General features: G+C 35.1%; 2 protein-coding genes across 2 annotated transcripts in view; one reads left to right on the plus strand and one right to left on the minus strand.

Moving 5' to 3' along the window:
- Positions 1-225: 225 nt before the first annotated feature.
- Positions 226-1,618, minus strand: CAPZA3 (capping actin protein of muscle Z-line subunit alpha 3). Its single transcript, XM_020994372.2, has one exon. It carries the CDS (start codon positions 1,466-1,468, stop codon positions 566-568), a length of 903 nt encoding a protein of 300 aa, XP_020850031.1. The 5' UTR covers positions 1,469-1,618; the 3' UTR covers positions 226-565.
- Positions 1,619-1,664: 46 nt separating this feature from the next.
- The window catches only part of PLCZ1 (phospholipase C zeta 1), a 100,914-nt gene continuing 84,150 nt past the window's right edge, over positions 1,665-18,428 (plus strand). Inside the window, 3 exon segments of the mRNA XM_020994333.2 lie at positions 1,665-1,811; positions 2,242-2,388; positions 4,544-4,667. Coding sequence (XP_020849992.1) covers positions 2,378-2,388; positions 4,544-4,667 — 135 coding nt within the window. The 5' untranslated portion in view covers positions 1,665-1,811; positions 2,242-2,377.

Below are 18,428 nucleotides of genomic sequence, written 5' to 3' on the forward strand. Positions count from 1 at the left end.
AGAATTCCCTATACCAATAAAATCACAGATTTGATCCTATAAAACATTATTGATTATTTCTATTAAGTCTTTTTTCCCCTTAAAAAGAAATATGCTTAGAAAACTACAATTGCAATTTAGAGTGTGTAGTAAAGAGGAAAGAAAGGAAAGATGGATTGGGTACCAAAGCCAAGGAAACAGGTACAGTGTTAACATTGTGACATTCGGGAGATAAGGTTTTATGAGAGTAGAAGGTTGAATTTTTCCTCGTTTTGCTGTAGTGAACCAGAAATAAGAGATTTTCATTTTTATTGTAGTAAGAAGAATCTCCAGGCCAAAGTCAGGTTCTACTGGACCAGTTTTGGGAAGGAGTTCATTCTCCAAGAGGTTAAGTGACTCAGCCTTGGCTTAGAGAAATCTCTTATAATTTACAAATTGTCTATCCCCTCTATTCTTTGATTTCTTTGCTCAGACACATACATTCTAGGAAATGCTTATCTTTTAGAGAAAAAAAAAGCAAAACAGAACACTACTCCCCTTTTACAATGACCCAATCAAGAACAGCCCAGCTCCAGGAACAAATCCTTTATGTGATCCAGTGGCATAATACATTTTTTGAGTAATTGACATATCCAAGCCTAGGATACATCACCAACTTCAAGTCATTTACTATTCTCTGCCAGTTAACATAAGTACGGGTCACTGGAAGATCTCTTCTTAAAATTCTTTTCAGTGAAGCCTCTAGGTCCTGGAATTCTTCTATGACTGCAGTTTGAAATTTGTTTTCTTGTTCTTCTACAAAATTGGCAAAACCTAAAGCCAGTTGAGCTTGGTTAACCACATCCAAGCAGTCCTGCACATCCTTGCTGATATCAAGATGAAAGTTGACTTGTTTAAAGAAGTGTGCTTTCACATAAATTGACCCTATTACTTGCGTGAGAAATGGAGTTATTGAAAAAATCCATTTTGATTTCCAAAGGCCATTCCAGTAATCTGAAGCTTTGTAATGATGATCTTCTATGCAGGCTATTAAGAACTCTTTATTTCTTATGGTTTTCCTAAGTACATTGCAATTTCCTGATGGGAAATGTTTGCTCACATAGATTTTTAAAGCATGGGATACCACCATCCTCAGACATTCTGCCTCATTACGCAGAACACCATGACTTTCAATGTCTTTCAACTGATTTTCAAGAACATCAAATTTGAAAGAAAGTCTGGTGTGAGGGTCAAAGAAGCGATGGTCACCCAGTTCATTGTGGTGAGAAAGTAGTACTTGATGTCCATCTATGCTGAGTGGTACAAAATATTTTTTGCAGTATTTGTTACCGGCCCACTCGCCATATTGTCGCATTAATTTTTCATCTTGAACAAGTAGAGAAAGGTCGTTAAAACAGTTTACAAATTCTCCCGGAGGAGCTTGTGTTAGCAAACTTCGAATGGCTTTTTCTTTGTCTTTCTTACTCACCTCATAACGAAAGTTCTTCATTGTTTTTCTTGTAGGGGAAGTAAAGATAATAAAATTAAGTATGACCAAAAGAATGAGAGAATATTTTAAACGATACTTTCCCAATTGACATGTTAAATGTTCAAGACGAAGTTTTTATGAGCATCCGTCATCATATAGAAGGTCAGGAAAGTTCTGACCTTCCAAATGTTGTCATAATGCATTTTACTCAGCAACATCTAGAACTCTTGAGAACATCACAGAACGTATTCACATGGAAAAACATAAGGCCAGCAGTTATCTGATAGTCTGATTTCCAGTGTAACAGTTCATATTCTGAGCATTTAAAGAACCCAGGAATCCTGAATACTCCTCTGCAAAGATGGTATGTCTGTGCCTGTGTTCCACACTGGGAGATAACTAGAGAAGTAGCACTAAGAGTCAAGGCAGAGTTAGGAATGTTTGGTACCGTAAGGGATACTAGTGAAGCTGGCTCATTGAACTTCTTGAGCCATGAGTATAGATCCATTGATATAGCTGCCTCAAATTATTTGAAAACACTCTATCATGAGAAGGCTTGAATAAATGTACAAAGAAATAAATGTAAACATTCTTATTGTCTAAGTTCATGGGGAGAAAGCCAAACCCTTCTAGATTAAGGAAAATGTGTTGTTTTACGTGGGCCTAGAGAAAAGTAGACTACCCTAGATCATATAGAAAAGGACTGGAAGAGGGTCTTTTACCTCACACACTGCTATGTAAAAGAAAGTGAAATGCTACAGATCATTGGTTGTTCTCTGCTCTCTCTCCCACAGCTTCGTGGCAGCAGCAGGTGCAATAATGAAATCTATTACTTCAAAAGGCAAACCTGAGTACCTTTGGATGCATCATAAGAACAAGAAATATATAATGCTTGACTAATTGAGAACAAGACATAAAAGGGTCTGAGAAATGGAGAACAAATATCCACTTAGAAGTCACTTCTCCCTCCCCTTTTCTTTCTCCTGATCTCATACCTTTCTGGGTTTTGAGCTCAATTTTTTTTCTAAGATTTTCTGTTAGGTTAAAATCTATTCCTTGAGTATATACTTTTTGTTAACCTCATGATTTCTTAGGTTTTCCTCTAGTTTCAATATCAATCTCTTTATCTGGTAAAGAACAAAAGGGTTGTTATACTTGGCCTGACCCACGATCCATACAGCACAGAATTTTTTCTTTGGCCTTTGCATCATGGCATGCTTTTTTAAGAGGATGATTCCATCCTAAATACCAGCCTCTTAAGTTTAGATGTGTACCCCAAAACATTTCAGTAGCTCTTCATAATTCCTCATAAATAGGGTATATTTCTCACAAATTTATCTGAATCTTTCAAAAAAGTACTTATATTTTAGTTGCTTATCTCTTAGCAGTAATAGAATTATAGTATAGATTTAGAATTGGGAGGGCCTTTAGAAGCCATTTCATTCAGTCGTCCATTTTATAGATAATGAAGCTGAGGTCCAGTGAGGTTAAGTGACTTGCTCAGGGTCATTCAACTATTGTCTGAATTTGAGTCAGGATTTGAACTCAGATCTTCTTGATTGTCTATGAGTCTATCCATTGTGCAACCTAACTACTCCTATGATTTCTGAAATTTTCTCCAATTCTTATTAGAGATTAATAACATTTCTTTTGTGTGCCCCAAATTTATATATTCTGAGCTTCAGCCTTTCAAAGTTTCAATCTTAAAGCTCTACAGAAATATTAATTATTTTATTGTTATTATTATCATCATTATTCCCATTAGTTTTAATTACCATTACCATTGTTTTGATAAGTCCATGTTCTTGCTATATCTATCCCTGCTGTGATTTTATCACATCAGATAAAATTGCCTCTTATCATTCATTTTATCTAGCCTAAATAGTAAAGATCTCCTTAATTCTCATAATAAATGGCAGTTCATCTGTCCACTTGATCATTTTAGATTTCTTTTTCTGGACTTCATTGAGGTCCTTTATACAAATTCCAGGTATGGACATGCCATACTTTTCCTGTTCCTGTCAGTGCTCAGAATTTAACCTTTCTTAGTGTAGCAAGACCATTAAACTCTTTCTTTAAGAGATGAATCTGCAATAACTATTATATTCCTTGCTGGTGTCATGCCTTTCTTTTTCAGGTTTTCCTTCTCTCATCTATAATTTTTATCATTTCATGTCTTTGAATACCTTTACTCCACTGAGATACTTATATTGGTTCAAATACAGTCTAACTTTTATTATTCTTTGGTGTATAGCTGAAAATATGTGTATAATACATACATTTATCATGCATATATATATATACACACATATGTACATACAGGAAGAGATCATAAGGGAGAGACAGCAGAAGAGCAAGAGAGACAGAGACACAGAAACAAAGAAAGAGTGTATGTGTGTGTGATGGCAGGAAGCGGGGCAGAGAAGTGTTACATGGTAGAAAGAGCTCTGGATTTAAAGTTGGAGGACATTTCCTAGTGACCTTGGATAAGTCACTTCCTTTCTCTGGGTCTCAGTTTCCCCATCTACGTGGGTGAGCCAGGTGGCATAGTGGATACAGTATTGTGCTTGAAATTGGGAAGTTCTGAGGTCAAATCTAGTCTCCTCCTAGCTGTATGAACCTGAGCAAGTCATTTATCCTTTGTTTGACTTCATTTCCTCATCTATAAAATGGGGATAATAATAGCACCTACCTCCCAGTGTTGTTGTAAGGATCAAATGAAATAATGATTGTAAAGGCACAGTGTCTGACCAACAGTAAGTGCTATTTAGATGTCAGTATTATTACACACACATACACACACACACACATACACACACACATATGTATACATGTAAATGCATACACACATATATAATATACTCATATTTCCTTTTACCATGACCTTATTTTAGGGGTGTGGCCTATATTAAAATGGCCCTATATTTGAACCAATACAGTATACTGTCTGTATCTTTTAAAGAAAAATATAGAGCACCATTTAAAATAAATATTTTAGACTGCTCCTGAACCAAACTTTAAATATTTAGGTAGCTAACAACTTGATATGCTAAATGTTGATCATGAGATTTTCCTTAACTTGTTTTTTCTCCATACGTGGTTCTTTTCTGTAATTCAGGAGGACTTTAGAGCTGGAAGAATTGATGTAGATAAAACAGTGAAATTACTTGAAAAGCTTGATATCCGGTGTGATGTTAATCATGTTAAATATATTTTTAAGGTGAGAAGATACATTTATTTAATTTTCTTTTAAGGGCTTCTGGTATTAGATTTGTTTTATTGTTCCTACCCAAATTGCACATGACAAATGAAAGTCTTTTGGAAATCAAAGTACCCATTAATGCCCATTTCTGACAATGGATAGAGCTTGGACAAAAGGAAAATATGACAAAGGTAGTAGAGAATGAGAATATTTAATCATCTATAAGATTTAATTCAACGTTGATTAATCTCTTTGTAGAGTTCACTGACCATAAAAATGTGGATGTAATCTTATCTGATTTAGAATATATCTCATCATTGTTCTCGAAACTAAGTTCTCTAGAATCCTGCTGTTTTAATGCCCTTTTTGTCTTAAAGTGCTATAGAAATAGTCACAATTATGATTGTTATTCTATAAATATGAATTGTTATTATACAGGATATGAATAAAGGTTCCATGAAAAAAAAATCAGTGTTAACTCCAATTAGTTACTAGCCAAAGCCAAAACAAAGCCAGTAATAGGGAAGCGGGGTGGGGTGGGGTGGTAGAAGCCAGTTAACAAGAGGTGGTAGAGGGTAGATAACTAGGGCTTGACAAGGGAAATCCTGCTCTTGGAGCATGAGCTAAGCTAAAACTGGAGGGAGAAGTGAGGACTCAATACTTGCCTGCTTACGCATGCCTCTTGTTCTGGACACTGAAGCTTTCCTAAACTGAAGTTCTTAGAATTTAACACAATACTCCAAATGTGGTTTGACCAGAGGAAAGTATTAGGAAACTATCACCTTTATATTTCAGGAAGTTGCATCTTTCTTAACCCAACCAAAGGCTGAAGTCAGTTCTTTTGGCCTCTGCATCATATTGTGATGCCTGATATTTAACATGTGATCTCATAAAAGTCCCAAATCTTTTTCAGATAAAAATCTATGTAAGCTTTTCTCCTCCATCTTGTACTTGTGGAGTTCTTCTTTTGAACCAAAGTATAAAACTTTACTTTGATCTATTCTACATTTAATTTTTACTAGATTTTTAGCTTGTCAATTTCTTAATTTTTGAATCCTGACTCTGTTGTGCAATGTGTTAGCTATTCTTCCTAGTTCTAGGTCTTCTTCAAATCAAATTCGCATTCTATGTGTGCATTTGTCCAAATTATTACTAAAAATGTTAAAGGTTATATAAGGCCAAGCACATGGGGCAGTGTGCTAGAGACCCGTTAAGTTGACTTCTAACCATTAATTGAGTTTCAAATCACTCTACATTTTCTACAAGAATAGATACTCTATCAAAAGTATTGCTAAAATATAGGTAAACTAAGTCGAATTCCATGATTTATCTATTTAATAATGCTATCAAAATGAGAGATAAGTTTGGCTTGGGAAGGCTTCTTCTTGAGGCAATTCTGACCTTCAAAAAATCATTGTTTCCTTATTCATGTACGAATTAGCCAATACTTTAATAATCAATTCTCAAACTTTTCTAGGAATCAACATCAAATTCATTCTCTTGTAGTTTGTAGACTTTACTCATTCATTTTTCATTTGAAAATCAAGAATAGCATTTGTCCTTTTTTAGTTCTTCAATAGCTTACTTGCCTGTTTTCTATGTTCTTTCAGAGTCACTGAAAGTGGTTTGGCAATCACATTAACTGATACTTTGAGTCTCATGAATCTAGTTCATCCAGGTCAAGTGTCTTTAATTTGTCTTAAGCAGCTAGGTGCTTTCTTACTTCCCCTTATATATCTTGTGTTAGCACCTCCATTCTAACCTTTTTTGTTCTGTCATTTTCAATGAAAAGGTCATTCTCTGTGGCAGGGAAACCAGAAGGAAATAAAAATGAGCAGCAATACCCTCTATATGTTGTCAGTTGTCACTATCTCATCTTCCTTGAACAATGATTTTGTCCATATTTAATCCTTCTCTTAATCCTAATGTAGCTTTTTATAACTCCCAACCTTTGCTGTGCTTAATTTTTCTCACCAGTCAAAGATCATTCTGAGCTTTATTACTCCTGATATTCTTCTTACAGTACCATGCTACACTTCTGTAGCCATTCTGTCACCTTCCTTTGTGTTTCTACTCCATGCATGTATACACATATACATACATACATACATGTATGTGGGTACATGTACATATGTTATCTATATATCTCCATGATCCAATGTGGATACACAGAGAACTGATATGTGTGTGTGTTTGCATATACAAAGGCCCTTAGTTGTTTAGTCATCCATACTCAGAACTGTATGTATAGATGTGTATATGTGTATATGTAAAAATTTGTATGTATATATAGTTAGGTCTATTCTTTCTGCATTCATATTAGTCTCTTCAGACAATTTTCCCCCTCAGAATTATTTCCCATTGTCTCACTAAAATTTAATTATTTGGGGAGATACATTGAGTTTAAGATTCCTGGGTATATCCAGCTGAAAATGTGATAGAGCTCAGGAAAATGATGAGGGCTGGATTTTTATATCTGAGAGTCATATTCATACAGATAATAACTTAGCTAATGGGAGCTGATGGAGTCACTAAGAAAGTATGTAGAAGAAAAGATGACACAGGATAGAACCATGGCGTATCTCCATGGTTAGGGACAGAACTTGGGGTGATATCTGCATAGAAATCTGAGAAGAAGTGGTCATTACAGGTTGAAGGTGAGCAAGTACAGAAATGAAAGTGTATCCAGGGGGACAAAAAGAACTTCAAGGAGGTCAAGAGGGACAAAACCTGAGAAAAAGCTAATGGATTTAGCAATTTAATAGAATTTAAAATGAATTTTATCAAAATGCAGTAGTGATGTAACAATTGGCAGAGTTTTCCTATTGGGTGAGGAACTTTGAACAAAGAGTCTTAATGGATAAGTCTAGACATTTAAGACCTTAAAGAAAAGAGACAAGGGTTGTTACCTATAAAGGGGAAGAACTCAGAAAACTGTTGGCACTCTAAGGGCCCAGAGAGAACTTGGAATTACTCTCAGAAGTGATCCAGTGTGGGTGGGAGAGGGAGCATATGAAAATGCGGATGTCGGGTTGACAAAACACGTTCTCATTACTGAGAAAGACCGGTCCTCCATGGTAGATAAATACAGAAACTGCATTCAATAAAGTTTTAAGTGTGCATTTTAAACTTTTCTTAAGAGAAAGCTACACAACTTTAGTATTCCATGGATTTCTTCAAAATTTAGATGTTTTGTAAAAATGTTTTTCTATTCTTACCTTCTTGGAACCCTCCTTTGAATAGAACGGCTATGTTTTATTGTACTTTTGATTTCTTCTGATGCTTTAATTTTATTTTAAAGCTTCATAGTTTTATTACTGTAGATGGTTGTTTGCTTAAGCATTGGCATCTGATACATTGCTGGACAGATAGATAGATAGATAATAAATAGATAGATGGATAGATAGATAGACAGATAAATAGATTGAGCACTTATTGCTTGATAAGTAATGCCAAGAGCTAGGGATACAAATACAAGTAAATGAGACCATCCTTGACCTCAAGGAGCTAAAATTCTAGTGGGAGAAAACAACTCACAAAGGGAAGTGGGGAGCTGGTATCTAGATAGCCAAAGAGTCCTACAGAGTCCTGGTGGTTTTGGTCAAGATAAGATGAAAGTTTACCCAGAAACCAGTGTCTTAGAGGTGGAGTCCAATGTTTGGCACACAAGAAAATGAGAACTGTGGCCAGAGAGTAGGCAGCATGATGTTATTTAATCTAATCTGAGCAGTATGGGTAGAAAATCATTAGAGGGTTGGTTCAAAGTGTTGGAATTTAAATCTCATGATATAATTTTTAAAAATTATTTTGAATTGTAAAAACATTAAGAAACACAAACTTTTCCATACCAAAAACACCAGAAAGGGAGAATTACATATGAAACTATGAATCTCTATTATGTACATATTGTTTTTAAGGTATATATTAAATATAACATGCTAATACCCACACTGCACTACTTGTCTGGCTCCATTTCTTAAAGTTCTTTTGCACCCTTCTGTTTATTTCTTTTTTTGTTTGTTTATTTGTTTTCGGGGTAGGCAATGGAGTGAAGTGACTTGCCCAGGGTCACACAGGTAGTAAGCGTTATGTGTCTGAAGCTGGATTTGAACTCAGGTCCTCTTGAATCCAGGGCCAGTGCTCTATCCACTGAGACACCTAGCTGCGCCCTATTTCTTTAATGTTTCATTGGGACTCTCTTCTTCTTTTTATGATGGTACTATCTCTACCCCTTTCCTCTTTACAATTCCTACTCCCTCCCAGGAAAGCCTTTTCTTGTAACTAATAAATATAGTCAAGCAGTGGGGAGAGTGCACTGATCCTGGATTCAGGAATATCTGAGTCCAAATTTGACCTCAGATGCTTGCTAGCTAAGAAAGTCACCTAACCTCTGTTTGCCTCAGTTTCCTCAACTGTAAAGTGGGGATGATAACAGCACTCACTTTGCATGGTTGTTGTGAGGATCAAGAGAGATAATATTTGTGAAGTACTTAGCACAATGTCTGATTCAGAGTAGCTTTCCAATTATTCCCCTACCTTCCCCCACTCTCCCTTTCCTTTTCCTTCTTCAGTCAAGCAAAATAAATCACACATTGGTCTTCTCTGAAAATTTAAGTTTTATTCCAAACTTATAAGTATTTGGAAGCACCGTGAGATTTGAGGACAAATGTCTCAGTTTTCAAAAAAGAGAGGTCAGTGATCTTAACTTTGAATCCTAGGAAAATTGTGGAATGTATCATTAAAGATGTGGTCGGTGACATTTAGAAAAGGATGTGGTGATTCCAAGGAGCCACAATGATTTTAGTAAGAATTTGTCATTTCAAACTAACCTAATTTCCTTTTTTTTTGTGTGTGTGTGTGTGTGTGTGTATTGCTAAATTAGTAGATGAGGGGTATGTTGTAGGTTTAGTTTACCTAGATTTTAGCAAAGTTTTTGATAAAGCATCTTATGTTATTCTTGTGGGGAAAATGGAGGGCAGTGAATTAGACAGAGACAATAAAATAGATTCAAAACTGGTTGGATAGCCAGGATTAAAGAGTAGTTGTTGATGGTTTAATATCAGTGTGGCAAGAGGTCCTGTGTGTTTCCCAAGCGATCTGCACTTGGACTTACGTTGTTTAACATTTCTATTAATTAGCTGAATAAAAATGTAGATGTTATACTCATCAAAATTGCAGATGACAGAAAAGGAGGAGGGCTGGCTAACACAGTGTGTGACAGAGTCAGAAATGGAAAGGATCTTGAAAGGCTGGCATTGGGCTATATCTAATAAGATGTAATCTAATAGGGACAATTAAATTTGTCTTTACAATGTCTTGCACCTAGGTACAAAAAATATTAACTTCATAAGTAAAAGATGGTGGAGGTATGGATAGATAGCAGTTCTGAAAAATATCTGGGGTTTTTAGAATACTTGAAGCTTAATATGAGTCAGCAGTATGGTGTGGCAGTGAAAACAGCTAATGTGGTATTGGAGTTCATAGAGATATAATAGTCCTATGTTCTTTGCTTTTATTATATAGCTAGAGTATTGTGTTCAGTGCTGGGTGCCACATTTTAAGAAAGTCATTAACAAATTGGAGATTGACTGAAGTAGGGAAACCAGGATGGTGAAAGGCCTTGAATCCATGACCTATTAGGATTGGTCAAAGGAACCCATCAGCCTTAGCATGGAGAAGATTCAGAATTTGGGGTGGGTGAGGTACATAATATCTATCTTCAAGTATTTAAAGGGCATATATGTGAGGAAGATGAATTTCAACCATTGCTGAATTCCATTATTGCTTACCAGAAAAAAAAAGTTTTCTGCAGCATTGAACTTACCACATAAGGTTGTTTTTTGGAATATCAAGTTCTGAGTCTGTGAGGACAGTGCAATGAACACAAACTTATTACATTTTGCCAGTAACATTTCACCTTATGATGTTGGAGCTGTTTCTAAGCTACAGAATGTCAGGTGACACTGTGTCACTACTTACCACTCAAGAATTATGTTCTTTGCAGAATGAAATTATACCCAAATATAAAATAACCCTTTGCTATTATCAGTGTCAAAAAGCCTATGACTTGTAACTTTATAATCTAGACTTATCACAAGCCTCTTTTAGATTATAGAGGTAAATGCATATATCTTTAATTATTTTATAGAGAATGCAGCATTGTAGTCCTCTGCTCGGTGATTATGACTACACGATCCAAGCTGCATTAAATGCTTATGACAAGAGCTATGTTCTGCAAAGATCCCAAATTATGTTTTGCTATTTTGACTGAAAATGTTCAGGTTAGAAGACCTCCTTGATCCCCCTACTTTAATTCATGCAATTAACTGTGTAGGATTTCTAGCCTGAAGAATTCAAATCGTTTTCATATTATCAATATAAATGATCTGGGCACAAAAGATGATTTTAATTGGGGGAAATTATGTTGCTATTCCCAAAGGCAGTCATCATATTGTCTAGTGAGTGTTCATATGCTCTTTAAGGAGATCATAAAAATGTGGCATTATACCTGGAATCATAAAAATCAGGGACCCCAAGAAGGATGAGAAAGTTCCGAGGGCAATAACAATTCTGAACTGAAGGCATTTAACCCTTAATTAGTGGATATCAGCGTCTTTGATCACTAATTTGACAAACATCTGTAAAGTGCCTACCTTGTCCATGAGAATGTTAGCTTTTTGAGAATGGGGCTGTTTTTTGTTGCTGTTTTTGTAGCTCCAAAACTTAGCAGAGTACCTTGAACATAGGCACTTGTGGAATTGAACTGAATTCAGTTGAATTGTGTAAAGCACACTGCTGGGGGATGGGGGAGCTATAATGTTTAGATAAGACACGGCACCTTCCCTCCTGAAGCTTACGAATGGATGAGTATGGAGATAAGACATATAAAGAAATAATTATTTTTAAAAAATCCCTGAAAAGTCCAAATAAAGTCTATATCCCAACAGAGTGTAAAGTTCTGCTAGTTTCTACAAAGCTGGGCCTGGGGAAAGACTGTGGGCAAGCATAGCCCAGTCGGAGAGGTTTCTTACGTAAGATGGCCATAGAATGATATATCTTATAGTCACAGCTGCTCTCCCTTTCTTAGAGATAGGTTGTTGCATTCAGCATTGGAAAAGGGATCAATAAAACTGATGAAGCTGTAGAACCTTGAGATGTTTTGTAAGATCAGTGGCAGAGCCTTTGATAACCGTTAAAGACTTTGAGAGTCAGGAAAGCTTTATGGAGGAAGTTACCTTTGGCTTTAAAAGGATGGGCTAAAATTTAATAGCCAAAAAATTTGAAAGCCAAAAAGCTATTTCAAACATGTATTATCATAAGCCAATCTTAGAAGTGAAAGAGCAGGGCATGTCTGCAGGACAGGGTTAGTCTAGTTTGACTGAAATATAATTTACACTGAATAACGTGAGAAAGGGATAGAAAGTTCAGGTGGCTCTTATTAGAATTCAGGTAATTAGACTGATTTACAATTTGCACATAGGTCTTTGATGCAATGACATGATTAGAATGATGGATTAGGGGAATATTATAGACGTGGCATTTTTAGGTGGTACACTGGATAGAGTGCTGGCCCTGGAGTCCAGAGGACCTGAGTTCAAATCCAGTCTTGTACTTACTGGTTGTGTGACCCTGGGCAGATCATATAACCTTGCTTACCTCAGTTTTCTCATCTATAAAATGAGCTGGAGAAGGAAATGGTAAACCACTCCAATATCTTTGCCAAGAAAACCCCAAATAGAATCACTAAGAGTCAGACATGACTGAAAACAACTGAACAGTATGTTTATATTTCAGCAAATCACTCAACAAAATATTCATGCTGTTTTTGTGGATACAGCTGATGGATATAGGTTAGATGATGGTAGAGTTAAGTGGATTCACAACTCATTAAATGATGGAAAAAATGACTGTGAGAAGCAGACTGGAGCAGAGGATAGCATTCTGGACTTGGAGTCAGGAAGATCTAGATTCAATTTCTGTTTACAAACTTACTGGCTTTGTGACCCTGGATCTGTAAAATAAAGGAGTTGGAATCAGTATCTTCTATGTTCTCTTGTAACTCTAAATCTGTGCTGCTATGAACCTTCTTTGTTGTGATTTCATAAACTGGATAATGGGAGAATAGATCGATTGAGGATTGCCTCCCTCTCTCCCCTGCCACCCCTCAAATACCTTTGAAATATCTAGGACACTAGATTTGTCAATCATCAAAGGCTCTATTAGTTTAAGTTTAGAACACTGACACATTTAAAATCACAAATTGTTTCTTATTCTATTTAAACTAGCATAGATCATTCTGTTTTGCCAAAATTTTTCAGGGGATAAACTATGCTGAGCAATTACATTTCTTTAAAAAAAAAACACCCCACACATTTGTTCTGGACCTTAATATTAAGATTTTTTCAATGCTTTTTATATAATATTCAACTTTCAAGAAAATTAGTCATAGCTCTATTGACTGTGTTCTAAAATGTAGTGCTCAGAACTGAGCTCACTCCTCCAAATGCTACCTGCCTAGGGCAGAGAACAGTAGGTTTATTGACTCCTTACTGTTGGAAGTTATTCCTTTCATAATGCATCCCAATTTTCTATTAGCATTATTAGTGATCACATCATACCATTAACTCATATTGAGTCTAAAGTTAATTAAAACCCCTATATCTTTTTCAGATAAATGACTATATTACCATGCTATCCCCATCTTGTACTTGTGATGTCTATTTCTAAAGTAGGAACAACAGGTAGAAGTGGCAGAGAGAAAAATTTAGGCTTCATGTAAGGAGAAACTTTATCACAAGAGCAACCCCAAAATGGAATGACTGACCTTGGGAAATAATAGGCTCCCTCACATGGTGGTCTTCACTCAAAGGATGGTTGATCATCTACCATGTATGCTGTACAGTGCATTTTCTTTTAAGATGGATTTATATGGCTCCTCATGTCCCTTCAAACTCTAAAATTCTGCAATTGTGTGTTTGCTTGTTTTTAAAGAGTGCATTTTCATTAAGGATTAGGCAAGAAGATTGCTTTTCTAAAATTAATTTACAAAAAAATACATGACCTAGCTAAACTAGTTTCATTGTATGCCTAATATGGAAGTTCTCAAAAAAGTAATTAAGATTAGAATCAGCAGATAAAATTATTGTCCTTTCTGAGCCTTAGCATCATAATATTAATGGGACCACATCAAAGTCTTATACCAGATCTTTCTTATTTTATTTTTTCCAAGATGTTCATAGATATCTATTTTTCTTCTTTTAGGCTTAGAACTATTTTTCATGTCTCTCTTACAGTGCAGTGTGATAGAACATGAACAACTAGGAGTCAAGATAAAATTCTAATTCTGCTACTTCAGTATCTGCATGATTTTTGGCAATTTGCTCCATAGACCTGAGCCTCATTTTACTAATCTGTATAAAGGGAATCATAATAGATGCCAAGTCTATCTTGTAATGTTGTGAGGATTGAATCACACACACACACACACACACATACACACACACACATACATAAGCTAAATGATTGGATAGTTGGTACTGTATTATAATTCACAGGACAGCACATCTAACTATCTTCCACAACATTCACTGTTTTTGTGTGTATAGTAATATAATGAATTGATTTTTAAAAAATTTCTCTCACATCTCCTCCCTCCACCTTACGTAGGCTTCATTTTGTCTATTGTGCTTTTATTCCCTTTCTTTTTACTGTTTATAATTTTCCATTTTACTTCTTTCTCCATGTTTGCTATCTTTCTTATCCCTTCTCATCTCTGATCCTCTTGACTTCTCTGTACTTGAGCTCTCATAGGACTTATTTTTGCAGCATGCTTTTTCTCTCTGCCTCTCTCTCTCTTTCTTTTTTGGTTCATCAGCCAATCATTATGTTTCTTTGAACTCAGAGTCTTGGGAGTTATTGAATTGAACTCTCACAGAATTTCCCTGTGCTTTTTGAACTTTCAATCAGGAATCCTCAGCATTATAATCTCTCCCCAGTGTCAATCTGGATTTAATGTATTTGTGGAAAAAAAGTTACTTGAAGGTTTTAGTTATTCCAATTAATCCAAGATTTAACTTTTCTTTAACACAATAATGTTATATGAACCAGTCTAAAATATTGTGGGATTCAGATATTTAATAATTTGCATTGGCATTCACTTGAGTTTGTCAAGATTAATGAAGTACAGTACTAAAAAACTTGGGGGATGGATGAAAAATCAATATGTCAGCAGTGTGATATTGTAGTTAAGGGAGCTAATGTCATTTTGGGCTTCATTAAGAGAGGCATAGTGTCTAGGAAAGAGGAGGTATGGAATTACTATTTATTCTTCATTCACCCCCCCCCAATATTTCCCTTAAAATTCTAAATCTTCTTTTGGATATCTATCTATCTATCTATCTATCTATCTATCTATCTATCTATCTATCTATACACACATATATAAATTTCAATATTATTTTTCTTAAACTTTGGTAGCTTGAATTGTATAACACTAAATGTATAAAACCTGCTTAGATAATTCATAAGTTTTATTATGTTGGCACAGTCCAACTTCAAGCAAGAAATATCACTCCAATTAATGAAGTAACCAAAATAAAAAATGAACAAGTGAATTCACAACAAATTATCTAGAAAATATCAAACCCCTAAATTAATAGAACATGAAACGGAAAATTTATTCTGATCTCTGAAAATGAAATTGCACAAACCATGAAGGTAATTTTGCTAATTTCTTCAAAAACTATTTGGGATAGGGTAGTTTGAAACCTCTGTTTCATGTTATATTAATTTAGACATTTTATATTTTTATGGGTAGTAATAAACTACCAGGGACTAGTCAAACTAATAAAAAAATGCACTGGGAAGAACAAAAGGTCTAGAATCTGAGTGAATGAATGAAAGAATAAAGAGCATTTATTTGCAATGTGTAAAGCATTGTGCTAAGCACTGGTGATACAAATAGAAAAAAAGCAAAACAGTATCTGCTCTCAAGGAATTCACTTTTAATAGGGCGAGGCAACAAATACAGGAGTTTTTAGTTTCAAGTTAGATGGAAAAACTCAGTGGTTCTTAGGGCACAGAAGTAAAGAAGATAGTAAACATCTCCCTTTAGTAGCATTTCCATTGATAAAACTATATCATTTCTGACATTGATAGCACCATTCCAACAAATCAATGATAAAAAACATGAACTACTTGGGGAAGAATTTCTTATTTGATAAGACATCTGGGAAAACTGGAAAGTAGTTTTGTGGAAAAAGATTTAGATTAGTATGTTATATCATATACCACAAAAAGCTAAAAAAAGTATATGTATATTCCAAAAATGTATATTCCAAACATTAAAGGTCACACCATTAAAAATTTAGACAAGATCAGATAATTTTTATAACTATGTCTAAGGAGAATTCTTAATAAAAAAGATCAAGAAGAAATCATAAAAAAGAAGAAATGGATAATTCTTATTACCTGAAATCGAAAAGATTGTGGATAAACAAAATAAATATAGTTAACCTATGAAGTAAAAGCATTTATTGGGAAAAAATCTTTTAGTCAAATATTTCTTATAAGCATTGAATATACAATATAGAGGAAATTAACACAAATACATTGGAGGCAAATTGTTAATCAGAAATTGGTACCTATGATAAAAAAAGAAGATAGTAGAAAAGCGTAGGTACCCTTGATGGGTTCAGGTCATTAAATCCAGATAAACTATATTCTGTGACACTGAATTAGGAGATGCGATTGTTAAGCCACCATTAGTGATCTCAGAAAAATTATGAATAATGACAGAGTATAATTTCAACATTGAAGAAGAGCAAATTTCCAGACTTTCGAGAGAGAAAGAGAGAAAAGGTAAAACCTACAAATTACAATAAATTTGATTTTAATATCTTCCAATATTCTAAAATATATTATAAGGGAATATTTAATTGATGTGCAGAAATGCAAATAGTGATCATGGAGAGCTTAATATGGTATCAACAAAGGCAACTCATATCATACTAAACTCTATTTTTTGAAATTGAGAGTACACATAGATCAGTGGAATTTTGTAGATATAATTCAACTAAATTTTAGCAAAAACGTGTGGCAGTCTCTCATACTCTCTAGTTTTTGAGACAAAATGGGGAGAACTGAGCTAGATGCTGCAAAGTTGGAGCCACCTCACTCCTCTCTTAAATTCACTTCACATATATCCAGTCTATTGTTACAATGTGTTGTTTCTACTTTACAATATCTTTTGTACATGTCCTTTCTCCATTCCACACAGTACATGATTTAATTACTTCATATCTGGACCATTGTAATAGCCTGCTGGTTAGTTTCTCCCCACTTCAGTTCATCCTCTACTCAGCTGACAAAATGATTTTCCTAAAGGACAAGTCCATGTCATCCCCTACTCAATAAACTACAATTACTTCCTAATATCTCCAGAATAAAATATGCAATCCTATATTTGACTCTTAAAGGCCTTACACCCTAGCCCCTTCCTACCTTTCCAGTCTTTTTACCTTTACTCCCTTCTATATACTCTATGATCAATGACAGGACCCTCTTTACTGTTCCTTGCACAAGACTCTCTACCTCCCTGCTCTATGCCTTTTCTTTTTTTTTAAAAAAAATTATTTTTCCCCAATTACATGTAAAAACAATTTTTAACATTCTTTTAAGTTTTTAGTTCCAAATTTTAATTCTCCCTCCTCCCCTACCCTTTCACTGAGATGGTAAGCAATCTGATATAGGTTATACATATCCAAGCATATTAAACAGTTTCATATTAGTCATTTTGTGGAAGAAAATTCAAGGAAGAAACTGAAAAATGGTATTCCTCAATCTATATTCAGATGCAATCAATTCCTTTTTTTGTGTGTGTGTGTGAGTTAATTGCGGGTTATGTGACTTGCCCAGGGTCACACAGTTAGTAAGTGTCAAGAGTCTGAGGCTGAATTAGAACTCAGGTCCTCCTGACTCCAGGGCGACTGTGCCACCTAGCTGCCCCACCATCCATTCTTTCTCTGGAGCCAGATAGCACTTTTCATCATAAGTCCTTTGAGATTGCTTTGGATATTGATGTTACTGTGTACAATGTTCTCCAGGTTCTGCTTACTTCACTTTGCATCAGTTCATGTAAATCTTTCTGGGTTTTTCTGAAATTATCCTCTTCATCATTTCTTAAAGCCAATATTCCATTACAATCATATACTACAACTTGTTTAGTCATTCCCAAAATGATGGGCAACCTCTCAATTTTCAATTCTAAGCCACCACTAAAATAGTATTATAAATATTTTTGTACAAATCAGTCCTTTCTTTCCCTGCCTCTCATACCTTTTAAAAAAATTTCAGCAAGATACAGAACTATTAGTAGTATGGCTGGATCAAACAATATGTACAGTTTTATAGCCCTTTGGGCATAGTGCCAAACTGGTCTCCAGAATGGTGGGATCAATTCAGAACTCCACCAGTGGTGGAGTAGTGTCCCAGTTTTCCCGCATTCCCCCCAACATTTGTTATTTTCCTTTTCTGTCATATTAGGCAATCTCATAGGTGTGGGCTGTTTTAATTTGCATTTCTCTACTCACTAGTGATTTAGAGGATTTTTCTATCTGACTACAGATAGCTTAGATTTCTTTGTCTGAAAATTGCCCATTCATATCCTTGACCATTTGTCAATTGGGGAATGGCTTGTATTCTTAGAAATTTGACTCAGTTCTCTATATGTTTGAGAAATGAGACCTTTGTCAGAAATATTGGCTCTAAAACTTCCCCCCC

This window comes from Phascolarctos cinereus, unplaced genomic scaffold, assembly GCF_003287225.1.
Source record: "Phascolarctos cinereus isolate Bilbo 61053 unplaced genomic scaffold, phaCin_HiC Scaffold_1;HRSCAF=81, whole genome shotgun sequence".
Taxonomy (NCBI): Eukaryota; Metazoa; Chordata; class Mammalia; order Diprotodontia; family Phascolarctidae; genus Phascolarctos; species Phascolarctos cinereus.